The sequence below is a fragment of the Pteropus vampyrus genome, unplaced genomic scaffold (assembly GCF_000151845.1).
Source record: "Pteropus vampyrus isolate Shadow unplaced genomic scaffold, Pvam_2.0 Scaffold83, whole genome shotgun sequence".
Taxonomy (NCBI): domain Eukaryota; kingdom Metazoa; phylum Chordata; class Mammalia; order Chiroptera; family Pteropodidae; genus Pteropus; species Pteropus vampyrus.
In genome coordinates this window covers 3,883,854-3,898,564 of record NW_011888864.1, presented here as the reverse complement: position 1 = coordinate 3,898,564, position 14,711 = coordinate 3,883,854, and the positions used below count along the sequence as shown (strand labels likewise).

The window sequence follows — 14,711 nt, the reverse complement described above, 5'->3', positions numbered from 1 at the left end:
GGAATTAAAGCATTATTGGGCTGTGGAGACATCTCAAGAGATGATAGAAAGTAGGTTTTCCATCTCTGGCTCTCTAAGATTTATTTATGAGTAATGGAAATTTGTCAGAATGAGATTTAGCTCATGTTTGCCAGAGGTTGTTTAGCTCTGTGAGAAATTTTCTGTTCTCTGTGAAGACTTTGAAAAAATAACTGGAGGGAAAGGGGAGAAAAATAAACTTGTTTCTGGATATTATAGTCTTTGCTATTATGACATTTTATAAAAATTAGAGAAATTCCTTGTGTAACAATAGTTTCGGAGTTCCACCTGGTTTTGGGTGCCAAATGATTTCATCGTAGAGCATCTTAAATGAATAAAACAGACACTTTTCCATGTGTGGGCATATATCTATATAACTTATGTTTCAAAATTTATGAATAACATAAACAAAATATTAGCTTTTATTTAATTTTGTTTAACATTTGCTTATTTCACTTAAAATAAAATATGTGTGATGTTATTAAAGTATTTGAGCATAGCTATCTGAAATGTTAATGGTATTTTAGTGAAATGAGGCTTGGAGTTATTTATTAATATTTAATTTATATAACTTTTTGACTGAGTAATCCATTAGCATGGTTCAGAAATAAAAAGCATAAAAATTAAGCAGTGTAAAGTCTTAACTCTCATTTTTGTCTTCCTTTTGTCCAGCTCTCAATTCCTCTTCCCTCATAGGTAACAACTGTCATTTGTCTTACTTGTCTTTTGGAGAGCGAAGGAGACAGAGAGCAAGAGAGATAGAACAAACAAACACGCACACAGAAAGGAGACTTTGTTCTCCACTCTAGTTCCTTGTGCTATAGTCGCATTTTAGTAATGCACACGTGTGCATCATTTTAAATCCATTTTGTGGTCTCTGTAGGCCTGGAGATATTTTTAAACATAACATCATTGCATTATTGGATCTAGTGTTTTTACTTTCTTAAAAAAGTTACATTAATGTGGTTTTATTGTTTTATAGAAATGATTCATTTTTTGGAAAGTGGTCTAGTTAAATATTTTATTGTTGGTAATTTGATTTTCTAAATTAAAGATTTTGTGATCGATTATTTTACTAAGTAAGTGACTGGCTTAGGAATTGGAATATGCAAATCTGATAGGAAATAACATTCCTGGTTTTTTAAATTTGTTTTTATTCTCTTTAAAGTAGGAGAGTATTCTTGAAGATACACATATTTCTTCAATATATATATATAAATATCATTTTAGAATCAGTGGCAGTTACTTTTTTATTTTGTTTCATAATTAATTGTATTGCCTTAGCAATATACTTCGTTTTAACCATTTTGCTTATTTTATATTCTTGTATTCTAGGCAATGTAAAGAAACAAATTTCTAAGAAAAAAACTTCAGATAAAAAAGGAAGACATCAAAGAGAGTGGCCTCAATATTCTCCTCTTGAAGATATTAAGCAACGGAAAGTATTAGACCTCAGACGATGGTATCTCTAAAAGTTGACTTTTTTCCCCCTTAACCACAATACCTAATAAAGTTGTCATACCTAATAAAGTTAACAGTATTTCCTTATGATCTAATTCCAAGGCTAAATTTAGTTTTCCCAGATAGTTCTGAAAATATCTTTATGCCTTAAATTTAGACCCAACCATGAACTATACTTTGTGTTTGCTTGTTGTAGCCTATATATCTCTCTTAATCTAGAACAGTCCCCACCTCACTCTCCTCGCCCCCCTTTTTTAAGTCTAGGAGTTTGACTTAGTAGAGAGACTTGGCAAGATATATTGTAGAATGTCCTACTTTCTAGATTTGTCTGATTTTTTCCCTGTTGATTAACTAAATTATATAACCTTAGTATTTCATGAAAGCTAGAGTTTAGATATAAAGACTTGATTAGATTTTGGTTGAACATTTTAGGCAAGGATACTGCTAAAGTGATCCTCATTTTGCATCACATTAGGAGGTACATAATATCTGTTCACCCAACATTAGAGCTCCTAGAGTGATTACTTGATTTAGGAGGTGACAGCCCACATTGTCTTGATTTAGCCCACATTGTCAAGTTCTTTTTTTCCCTCTGCAGCCATTAGGTAATCAGTGATATGACAGTAGCATTAGGCTAATATACAGTCCCTATAAACTTTTTACCTAGTGGTTTTGGCTAAATCCATTGATGATTCTTATTGGAATCCTTGCTGTGAAATGGTGATATCTCAAAATTCTGTCATTTCTTCTGCCTTTACTGGCTAGCAGTCTTCTCATAAGAAGAGCTTTCTCTTATTAACTGGAGCTATTTGGTTACCTTAAAATACAGTTTTAAATTACTAATCTCTGATTCGAGGTGTTTAAAATTATTTTGTGTGAGGTTTTAGAAATATAAGATTTGTAAAACTTATTTAATAAATATCGGACCCTTAACTTTGGTCTGAGAATACAGAGATGCACAAAACATGGCCTTGTTCTCTCAAGGTTTAAAATCTAGTTGAGAAGAGGGGACTCAGCAGATAAATATAAAATATTTCAGGTAATTTGCCTGGCGATGGGTCTGAATAAAGAACCAACATGAGAGGGATTAATGATCAGCCGAAAGCTTCACAAAGGAGCTTGTTCTTAAGAGAGGAAATATGAGGGAACGGAGAGTGTAAGGTCTTTGAATGGATGGTAGAAAAGTGTCTGGCATGTTAGTAATGAAGGGTAGACCAGCTTGTCTGGAGTGAGGCTCTCAGGAAAGCTAAGAAAATTGCCCAATATCACATGGCGAATAAGCAGATCATGTTTTGAAACCAAAGAGAACCAGACTCCAAAGTCCATGTTCTTTCTTTAGAACGCCTTTCATGATCTATTTCTTGGCTATCAAGCTAAGGATTTAGACATTTTTCCCCTGGGGTAAAGATAAGCTATTGATTTCTTAACAAAAGTCTATTTAAAAAGATAAATTGGTAGCAGTTAGTATGAAAAGTATATCGGAGTAAAGTGTAATGAAAAACATTAATTTAGTTTCTTTGGAGCACGGCTTTGCCCATTTTCGCTTCTATTCCCTTAGACTTAAGACCTAACACTATAAAACTCCTAGAAGAAAATGTAGGGGAAAAGCTTCATGACATTGGATTTGGCAATGATTTCTGGGATATGACACCAAAAGCATAGATGACAACGGCAGAAGTAGACAGATGGGACTACATCAAACTTAAAAACTTCTGTGCATCAAAGGAAACAATTACCAAAGTCAAAAAGACAACCTATTAAATGGGAGAAAGTATTTGCAGATCATGTATCTGAGAAGGGTTTAATATTATATATGTATATTTGTGTGTGTGTGTGTATATATATATATATATATATATGAAAAACTGTTACAATGAAGTTGCAAATAATCAAGTATGCAGCTCATCTAGGAGTTCTCACTCTAATTTTAGTAGTTGGTGTCTAAATTTTTGTACCATTATTTTTTTCCCATTGGTTTGGATAACATCCACTTTAGTGGTTAGTCATACTTAGCCATCTTTATTAAAATGAATATGAATGATTTATTATGCATTTATGATGTGTTTAATAAATATAACAATATTTTAAGTGAATAAAGATTTTATATTAGTTTAAATGATCAAAGTTTTCATTATGTTGACACTTTTAGTTGCCATGAGTGTTATATTTTCTCTATGCATATTGTGTAGTTATTCAAGCAAAGAAAACAGTCTTTTGTTTTCTTAGGTACTGCATAAGCCGACCACAATATAAGACTTCTTGTGGTATCTCCTCATTAATTTCTTGTTGGAATTTCTTATATAGCACAATGGGAGCTGGAAAGTAAGTATGTTAATTTATTGGTATCTCTAAACTCCAATCTCAAGTTATTTGGTGTTGCTTCTTTGATAATGGAAAGTTTTAAATAATAAATTTTCATAAGTTGAGAAAAAAACTGATGCATTTTATCATAAGCTTTTTTAGGTAAAAATATATGCATGAATTATTTTCGATACAATAAAAATTAAAACTATTATTAAAATTGTTTGCAAATCAGAGAGACATATTAACATTGAGACAAGTTATATTTGCGTGTGACTGGAATTATAAAATAAAAGGTAATGTTTCTTTTTTAGTCTCGCACCTATTACCCAAGAAGAAGCTTTACACATTTTGGGCTTTCAACCCCCATTTGAAGATATTAGATTTGGCCCTTTCACTGGAAATACAACACTTATGAGGTACGAAGCCCTCACTTAGAGGCAATACCTTATTTCTAGTTCTAGTTCTGCAGACTAAGAATGGAGTAGATGTCTATTAATAGTAAACCATGTATCCAGCTGCTGGGCACCAGCCTCTGGTAGACATGCCAGACTTGGGCTCTGCTTGAATTTCTTTGGAATTGAAATAGGACCATCTTTGTAATGGAACTGTTGCTGTGAGCAGATCTTCTTGTTATTTTCAGATGGTTTAGACAAATTAATGACCACTTCCATGTAAAAGGATGCTCGTATGTTCTATATAAACCTCATGGGAAGAATAAAACAGCTGGAGAAACTGGTAGGTAAACATATTGATACACACATGTACATATATGCACATGCACACACACATGCACACACATGTATATGCTTTAGGGTCCATCTCAAAGATTGGCTATTTTATTTAATGGGACTTTATGTAAACTATAAACACAATCTATAACTTTTATATCTCTATTCAAGGGGTATATAATAGTAATCTGTAGGTCACTTTTCAGTATACAGTTTAATATTTTTAGCTCTTCTTATCTTTGCATATAGAACTTTTCGACCTTTAAGGCATGTCATAAATACTACTTTAACATATTGTTTGTATTATTTGGGTCCATGGTATGTGTGTGTGCATGCGCTGGTAAAATTCTTCCAAGAAGCAGCATGGAATTTGCAGTTCCTCTTCCTAGAAGGGAATGCAAGGATTTGAGGGTATTCAATGTTAGACATGCATAAAAACATAAAACAGGAAGATAGATTGCGAAAGTGACAGAGTTCTATTACGGAATAGTCTTGGTTATAGCAGAGGGTAATGGGGTTGATTTTAAGGATTGTTTTAGTTATATGCTTATTAAATAATTTGCACTATTCAAATAATTTCCACTATTCGACCATTTTTATTTTTTAATTTGACAATCTTTTGACTTTACAAGTCAGAAAATTTTAATATGGTATTAAAGAAAAAAATGTTCTGACACTTGTTAAAATGATAAAGAAGGCTTCATTCAAGACTTATAATTGAGGTATTGCAATAGAGGAGAGAGATTGGGCTCAACTCTTAGTACAACAAAGGTGGCTGGGAATTTATAGCCAACTAGCAAAGTGAGGGATCAATGGATGGAGAATTACTAAGAGGAAGCAACAAGGGCAGGGGCATTTTTGCTAAACTGGTCCAACAGGATTCTTAAAACTGGCAGGACAAGGGCTTAGATCCCAAGGGTGGGGATGAGGAACTTGAACAGATAGCAAGGGTGGGGGATTTTGTCTAAACTGACTTAGCAGGAATCTTGCTAAAACTGGATTCTGCAAGGATGGACACAGAAGCCCAAGAGCGAGGCCTAGTTGAGAAGAGGGCTCAGAGGAAAAGAGTCTTTGTCAACAGATCTCTCTGTTTACTTGACATATGGCTTACCAAGGTCAAGGATTGAACATAGAGTACAATATATTTCTCTTGACCTATACCAGGTATGTCAAGTTGGTTACAGGTCAGGCAAATTAGAATTTATGTTGGTTTCTACACATACTGGTTTTGTGACCTTGAACAAGGCAGTTAGGCACTCACTTCCTGAGGGGGGTGTAGACCTTTGTCTTTCCATATTTGTACCCATCCCATAGGGTCACTATGAAGATAAAAGGAGACATGTTTATAATACATTTAGCTCCTTGTTTGACACAGAGTAAGGACTCAATAAATGTTAGCTTTCCTTGTTGCTGACTGAATTCTGTGCATTTGTAGGAGTTCTGTCCATGTGGAAAGGGTAGCTTTAAGTTGTGTGTATTTTTTTTGTTTGTTTTCTGTTTCTAGTGAAACTGTCAACACACCTTTCTCAACAATTGGTCAGGCAACTAAAAACTAAGAAAGGTCATATTTTCCAATAGACGTTAATCTTTTTTTTTTTTTCATTTGAAGACTGGGATAAACTACCTATACTTCTCATCTCTTTGCTTTTGACAGGGGGAGAGGAGTAGTTGCTGCAGTTTCTTCGGCAAGTTTTAATGCTGTATTTTCCTAGTTTTATTTCTGTTTTCATTTTTCCTATTACAATACTTGACTCCTCACTGTTTCTTTTTCTATGTGTATTTCCCAAAGGATGATTGATCTGCTTTCCCCCTTAGAATTTTCTTATTTTCCTCTTTAATAATCAGTGGTCCTGCACAAGCCCAGCTTTATCTCTGAAGCTTTCCCTGCCACTTCAGGTGCCGAATCCTCTTAATTACTGTAGTACTGATTATTTGCTCTGTCATGTGGCACTTGGCATATGCAGCCTTATATTATGTTGCATATTTTTAATGTGTTTGTCTAGCTTCTTGACCATAGGGACTGCCTCAGTAGCCCTTTGATTTCATATATGATGCCCTATGACTTCACACATGTTGTTCTAGAACTTCTGATTGTATTCAGAGGAGGAGTGGTACATGTGTCAAGCGAAATGTTTTCTGTTCTCTCTCATAGTGGAAGAGAGCATTGCACAGATAGGCTTTTCTCATGTCTCTGCGATATGCAGTAGTGAAAACCATTGTCACTTGTTGCTTGAAACGGATCTTCTATTGTTATTTTGTTAAGGACTCTTAGGCCTGTTTTTCACAATAGGTTTTAATTTTTTGCTTGAGACTGTGCTTCTCTGATTTCATAACTCCCTAGCAATTGCTGATGTGCCATTTCCACTGGACCCTCAGTAAATGTAAGCTGAGCTCACTAGTGGAATAAAAACAAAATCCAGGGATTTTGATAAAATTAACAGATTTAACTGTTAATAAGTTGAAGTATTTTTTCAGAGATGTAATTACAATAAAAGTTTGTGCTAGAAGATGTCAACATTAGTTTCAAATTATTGGTTCACTTCTTTATTATTATTATTATTACTATTATTATTATTATTATATATTCAGGTAACTTCAAACTGTTGATTCACTTAGCTACCAATATTTGTGCCCGAAAAATCTATATTTGTTTTTTAATCAGCTAGCTTGAAAATTATACTAACTTTTATACATTTCATTTCTATTCTTCTAGTAGGCGTTATAACTCATTATTTTTGCTTAACAGAGAATAGCTACCTCTGCTCTATCCCAACATAACTCATATGTATTCTCACCGTGGCTATTGCTACCAGCTTACTACAGTGCATTGGTATATCTCAGGTGTACTATGCATTAAGATTTCATTTTCCTTATCTACTGTTTTTCTCCAATTCATATTAGATGCAAGGCCAGATAAATCTTTTTAATACTAATAGATCTCTTTCCTTTTTAAGTCTCTCTAGTGCTAGTTTAAGCATAAATTCTTTAGCATCATTCAAAGCCAAAATAGATTGGCTTTCCACTGCTGTCCTATATATATCAGTTGTAATTAAAACATGTCGGGGGAATAAGAGCTTTGCAGGATGTTATGTGCTGGATTACAGAATCTGGTTTTTGTCTTTGAAGATGTAAAAATGCATGCTCATAAATTGATCTAGAGTTCTCTGTAGTTCTTCTATAGATGATCAGGCTCTACAGAATAAACACTAAACTCAAAGAATGTTGGAATGTTGATATATTAACTTAGAGTGAGGAACTTAATGTCAAAGGCACCAGAATTCTCTTGGCTGCTCAGGACATATACTCCTCTTCATAGTACAGCAGGCCAACCATTCTAGCAGTGTTTTTCTCCTATCTTTATAGTATACAGATCAGGGCTGTCCATTTTGTAGCAGCTGCTTTGTAACTTAAGTTTCAGATTTTTTAGATATACTCTGGTCTAGAGTGGACATCATTCTGAATTTAGTTTCCATCTGTAACACATTTATATGTCTTCTTCTAAATAGAATTACTTTCTTGATTACTTTTTTGCTTGACCATTTTAATGTATTAAATACTATAGTTAATGTCTTTTATTTCAGAGGGTGATTTTTTATGACCTTGTCCTGAAATTCTGGGGGTGCCCTGCCGTAGGCTTCTCTATACTTTCATACTCTGTATTCTAAACTAAACTACTTATTGTTCCCTGATGATACTCCTCCCCTCCAGTGATTTTGTTTGCTCCTTATGCTCTTTCCTCTGTCTGGATTGTTGAAATCCTGCCACTTCATAAAGTTCCATCTTGGATGCTACCCCTTCTTTATTCCTCAGACCTAATGTGCGCTTTCTTCTTTGAACTGTATCCCTTTATTGTGGCACTGTCTTATTTCACCCTATATTAAAGTTACTTTTTTTTTATCTTTCCTATAAGGACAACTTGATGTACGGTGTATCACTTTGTTTCCTGATATTGTTAGTAGGTGCTCATAAATTGCTTACTGAATTGAGTTAAATGAAATTTCCTCTTAACTCTAAATGTGGTCCCTGGACCAACATCACTGTCACCCGGTAACTTGTTAGACACGCAGACCCAGCAGTCTGTTATTTAATAAGCCCTATGTTCTCAAGTTTTAGAATTGCTGCTGTAGTTTTTCTAAAAGCTGCTACCCAACCTCTTTATCAAGAGCTTGATCTTCTATTGATAGGATTCATTGAATCCTGAATGTATTCCAGGACATTAAAATAATGACTAATCATATTCATACTAAAGCAGTCAGCTGTTTAGTATTACATTTGACTTAAGAAATGAGGAAAGTATGAAATACTTAAAGATTTCCATTAAAAAGTTACAATAAAAGTTTTCATTAAAAGGTTTAGTTATTTGGGAAAACTTTATTTGGCATTTTCACAATTTTTAGATTTCCAGAGTTTTTTCTAAACCAATTATGTATATAGACATCTTTTGCATTTATCAAGTTTATGAGGAGTCTCAATCAATGTATTTGTATTTGTATTTGCTCACTGTCCTGGAACCTATCTATAATCAAGTTCAAATAAATCAAGTTCAAATAAAATATTGACTATCTTCAGAATTTTAGTTCTTATAATTCTTCATTTAGAGCTGCCCTCAGGTGTCAGTTTTTAATTTGTCGGGGGAACTCAATCAAAAAACTATAGAAAGATTTATTTATCATTATGAAATAGAGATTTTAGTGGAAAAGATCACCTTGCCATTGCAGGTATGCTCTGATGGTAGGCCATAACGTAAGAATCTGAGGAAGGTCTAGAGAAAATCTTGGAGAAAGAGCTTAAGACAGAAATGTTATTGTCTCCATGGAACTTGCAAATTGTGTGTGTCTGCAGGGGCAGAGTGCGGTCCTGCCTCCTTGGCTCTGCTACAGCCATTGATCTGCTGTTCTTAGTGGTCTTCAGCTGTTTCAGTGGCCAGAAAGTCAATCAGAGAAATGAAGACTTGCAAGCTTTCATCTACTGTTTCATCAACTATTTTTAGGATTTCCAGTTTTAATAGGCTATTTGTTAATGAATAATTTAGTTTCTTCCAGGAGATGCAAGTTATTGAAACCTAAGTTAATAGCTTTAAGCGTTGAGTGCTGGTAAAAACTTGTTGCTTATGCTAATACTTTTGAAATTACCTCACAGCTAATATAGCAATGGGAAATATACAAGGGGGAGCAATTATAAGAAGATGCCATGGTACTACCAGTCTGCCTCTAGAGATGTTCTCATCTTATCACTTGGTTTGTGAAAGCTTTCCTCTAGTCTGTGTCACTTTTGTAGAAAGACTAAATTGTGTGTTAGTTGGAGAAAGTTTCTATTTTTGGAACTTTATTTTCTGGAGTTTATATTTACCCATATATCTCATCGGGCTTCACAGTGTATGCAGTATAGGAGCTGTGCAAGGTAATCACTGTGGAAATAACATTAGAATGTCTATATTTTAATCTAATTTAAAATTCCTACTTTTTGTATATCTTTTATAAAGGCATATTAGTACAGTAGTATATACACATAGTTTATAAACAAAAAATGCTTCTAATGAGCATGCTTGTTCAGAAATTTCTTTTGGCAGATATGTACAGCTATAACAGATGAGACCATTGCTGTATGTACTAGGTATTAGGTTTCATACAGTAATTAAATTTCATAGGTAAGTATGTGGGTTATTGGAAGGTTTTGGTAAACAAGGCCATATTTCATTTCTTTAGTTTGCTATTCATTTTATCTAAATTTCAGTCTAAAGAGTAAAGCTGAAAATAAATTCATTAATGTTTTTTTTGTATCATCAATAGCTTCTTATTTTTCCCCAGCAACGTCAGTGTGTTCCAAGTAATGTCTCTTCCGTCTTTCAGTCCTTAACTAGTGCTTTGAGTGAAGCCTGGACAGTGCTTTATGGTCCCTCAGTCTGTTTTTGTTTTTTGTAGCTTCAGGGGCCTTGTCGAAGTTAGCTCGTGGATTGAAAGATGAATCGCTGGCTTATATCTATCATTGCCAAAATCATTATTTTTGTCCAATTGGCTTTGAAGCAACCCCTGTTAAAGCTAATAAAGCATTCAGGTAAGCATTTCCATATTTAATGTGGATACTTCACTATAAAATGTGTTGTAGAAAGCATTTAAGAAATATTTAATGCTTAGAAATGGGAAGACTTGGTGATTTGCTTTCCTTACATGAAGTAAGGTACTTTAACATTTTAGCTTATTCTTTTGCAAAATTGCATTTGGTTAATTGTGCTTTGACATTATCCACTTAGATACTGTTGTTCAGTCGTGACAAGAGAAAGTCATTTGAAAAATCACTTTTTTGTTTAATGTAAAACAGTTGAGGACTTTGTATGTCTCAGTGTCTCATTCAACATCATACATGGAAAATGTAATACAGAATCTAGTGTCAAGAAGATTGTCCCTACTGAGTACATCAGAAAGCTCTTTTTAATGGAATTTATCAGGATTCCCTTTTGTCCTGGCTACAAGGAAGCCCAGAGCTAATTTTTGTTTCTAATACCAGGAACTATGTTACCTTTACGGTTATATTTGTTTCTTTGATCCAGAGTTTCTATTTTATTAGCTATATATGTTTACATTCAGGTAAACTGGTATCTTTTTAGAAGAGACAGCCCATGAATAAGAGAGGGTGACTGAATTTTAATTAATTAATTGATTGACTGATTGAGGTAACTGAATTTAAATATTTTTTTTCTTCTTTAGCAAGTTTTCTTCATAATAGGTTAAGATAATGCCAGGATAGTTGAAAGTAAAGGAAGAAGTGTCCTATTTGAGAATGGTGAAAACAAAAACCATGAATACTTTGAGAAAAAGTATTGATAGGTTTGGATATCCTCACCTAGTTGAGGTTCTGGTTTGTTCACACCTGGGTCGGTGACATTGGTAATTGTGGAGAAGAAAGAGGCAGCACTGCTCTCTCAGTGAGGGCTGAAGGTCAGGCTGGGAGAACATGGCTTGGTCATCTGGGGGATAAGATGGGTTCCTCGAGACTGGAGGCCATGCAGCCTTTGCGTCCCACTCAGGGCACTTGATGGGAGGGTAAAGGGTGGTGGGAGGAAGGGGATCTGGAGACAGTCAGGAGTGACCTGGGAGAGCTGAGAAGTTGGATGTTGTATTTTCGTGAATGTGGAACAAGAAGGAAATGACTTGGTCTTGCCAAATCCAGAAATGTTTTATTCGTTTCTCTGGAGGTGTGAGGTACATTGTGTTTCTTCTGTGGTTTCATCCTGCAACTTCACCTTACTTCAGACATCTGTCACATGTAAATTGTGAAAAAGTAGGTACTTCTACTTTGTTTTCTGTAGAGTTCTTTACCTCTGCCTATATCTAAGGATCACCTGAGATGCTTTTTAAACAGTGCAAATCCTTGTCTGTGTTCCACTCCAGACCTATTTGAATTAGAATTTCTAGGGGTGGGTTTAGGGGTGGGTTTATTTATATGTTCCAAAGGTGAATCGCTGCTTTAGGGTTTTAATTTTAGAATGCTTTTTGAAACTTTTTGAATGCATAGTGAAAGGAGAAGAGTAGCCGAAGAAGTCTGGTAGCATGCTGGTTTATTCCAACTTTTTCATCCCTAGATTTTGTAACAGGGGATCAAGACCTAATTTTAATTTATGCTTTCTCTTTAATTGCCTTCAGACATTTGCTCATGCCTAAACTCCAATATCTGTTCTAATGTTAACCAACATAATCTTTGAATAATCTTTAGTATATTTTTTATTAATATTAATTGAAGCAACATTTTCAAGGGAGTGAATGACCTTTATTAAGCTTACTGTGAATGTATTTTATATTTAGCAGGGGTCCTCTCTCACCACAAGAAGTAGAATATTGGATCTTAATTGGAGAATCAAGTAGAAAACATCCTGCTATTCACTGTAAAAGGTATATTAACGTCACTTTTTTTCGATTTTTGCTAAAAAGCCTTTTAGAATTTTGATTAGAAAAGAATCCATAGAATCTGTAGTGTAGTTTGGGGAGAATTACATCTAAACAATATGGAGACTTCCAAGCAGCTAACATAGACTGTTTTTCCCCTTAATTAGAGCTTTAATTTCTCTCAGCAATGTTTGGTATTTTTCAATATAGAGTTTTATATGTATTTTGTTAAAATTTTCCCTAAGTGCGTGTTATATTTTGTGATGCTATTATAAATTGTTTTTTTTTCATTTTCTAATTATTTTTTGGTTATGTACAAAAATTCACTTGGTTTCTTTATAAAGCCATTAAATCTTGCATCTTTACCAAATTCACTTGTTAGTTCTAGTAACAGTTTTGCAATCCAGAGCAGTTTGTAATTGTTTTGGATTTTTTACAGAATCAATCATATTGTCTGTAAATAAAGGCATGTTAACTTTTGAATCTTTGAAATTGTACCTTAGTTAAAAAGGAAATAGGAAATGTTTCTACTTTAGCTTGAAGGATATCATCTAATAGGTTGATAACATATATATGTCATAGAGAGACTAACCATTTTAAAACTGAGAACTTTGGTGGCAATAGTTGGACAAACAGAATTGTCATATAAAAAGGACTTATTAGAGCTTAAGAGGTGGAACAATTCTAAGAGAATTATTGCCATGGTAAGACTGTAGAATATTGCTCATTTGAGTTCCATTACAGTGGTATATTGTACTACAAAGAAAATTGTGCTTTATTCTTCCTTCTTAACTATAGATGGGCAGATATTGTTACTGATCTAAACACTCAAAATCCAGAATATCTAGATATCCGGCACTTAGAGAGAGGGCTACAGTATCGAAAAACGAAGAAGGTAAGAACGCCATTGTCTTTGGAGGTCTTTCACAACTGGACAGAATACAGTGTTTTAGTCAGTACTCTTTATTGTAAATAACAAACCCAGTTCAGACCATCTTAGACAGAAAAGTAAAAATATTTTTAAGGGTACTTAGGTATCTTTAAAATGAAAAGGTGAGGAGTGTAGCCTGGATTCATACAGTACTGGTACCTGGTAAAAGAATGTTAGCAGAGGCCAAGTAGCTAGTCTGTCTCTTTTGAGAGTTATATGTTGTTGTTATTCTCTTTTTGTCTGATTATTTACTTCCCGAAGATATCATCATCTTTATGTCTCTTTCAGATGAATAGTCTAGACTGAGCTTGGCCTGCCTCAGGCCTACTTCCATTGCCTTGGCCCAGTTTGGGTCAAGTGTTCACTCCTGAGCCAGATTAACTGTGGGCCATGGGGCAGAACCATGTGTACAAAGACTGCTGGGGGCAGTTCTCAGAGAAAGGTAGATTCTGTGGATTGAAAAGATACTCTATTGATATAATCCTACTAACAAATGAAGAATGTACAGGAGAGGGAGAGGAATGATAGTGTTTGGATCAGGCGGATGGGGAGGTCATAGTATGTGTGAGTGGCATACGGGGGAAAGGCGTTTTGGCTCCTGTGGGCATTTTTATATTTTTGTAAAGAGAGCTGGTCAGAAAACATGCAGGATAATGTGATCTGATGATGTCTGAAAGAGTAAATACTATATTGAAGCAGGTGAAGTTGTGGGGAGATAAGGGAATTCATAGGAACCCACATAGTAGTGTAATTCATTTCTCATCATTTTCTTCACCAACTTTTTTTCCTTCACAGGTTGGGGGAAATTTGCATTGTATTATAGCATTTCAGAGACTTAATTGGCAAAGGTTTGGCCTTTGGAACTTTCCCTTTGGAACCATTAGACAAGAATTACAACCTCCAGCACATGGCCAGGGAATTGCCAAATCTGAGAGTGAAGACAACATCTCCAAAAAGCAGCATGGGCGTCTGGGTCGGTCTTTCAGTGCTAGTTTCCATCAGGATTCAGCATGGAAAAAGATGTCCAGCATCCACGAGAGAAGGAACAATGGCTACCAAGGTTACAGCGATTATGGTGGGAATGATTGACTATGCTGGGTACTGAAAAACTCGTGTTATACATATAAGCGGTCTATAAAGGACTGCATTAGGACAGTAGATTTCATTAAGTCTACATTACATAGGAACAGATCTTGTGACGTAAAATATAACCTTGTATTTCTCCAGTAAATAAGCTTGTATATGATTATGATGAGTGACTTCAGATATATAAGCAGATAAGCACAGATCATTGTCCTTTTAAATTTAAGAGTACATAAACATTCTGGAAAATTTAACAAAATCCAGTAAAATTACATATTAACAAATCAAATACAAATTCACTTAATA

The 14,711-nt window shown here is 34.5% G+C and overlaps 1 protein-coding gene across 1 annotated transcript in view; it reads left to right on the top strand.

The window, feature by feature from the left end:
* The window catches only part of LOC105294165 (DNA repair protein complementing XP-G cells-like), a 58,143-nt gene that overhangs the window by 9,320 nt on the left and 34,112 nt on the right, over positions 1 to 14,711 (top strand). Inside the window, exons 4-11 of the mRNA XM_023532437.1 lie at positions 1,354 to 1,480; positions 3,706 to 3,801; positions 4,095 to 4,199; positions 4,424 to 4,518; positions 10,433 to 10,565; positions 12,311 to 12,397; positions 13,190 to 13,286; positions 14,118 to 14,349. Coding sequence (XP_023388205.1) covers positions 1,354 to 1,480; positions 3,706 to 3,801; positions 4,095 to 4,199; positions 4,424 to 4,518; positions 10,433 to 10,565; positions 12,311 to 12,397; positions 13,190 to 13,286; positions 14,118 to 14,349 — 972 coding nt within the window. The remainder of the gene's footprint in view (positions 1 to 1,353; positions 1,481 to 3,705; positions 3,802 to 4,094; positions 4,200 to 4,423; positions 4,519 to 10,432; positions 10,566 to 12,310; positions 12,398 to 13,189; positions 13,287 to 14,117; positions 14,350 to 14,711) is intronic.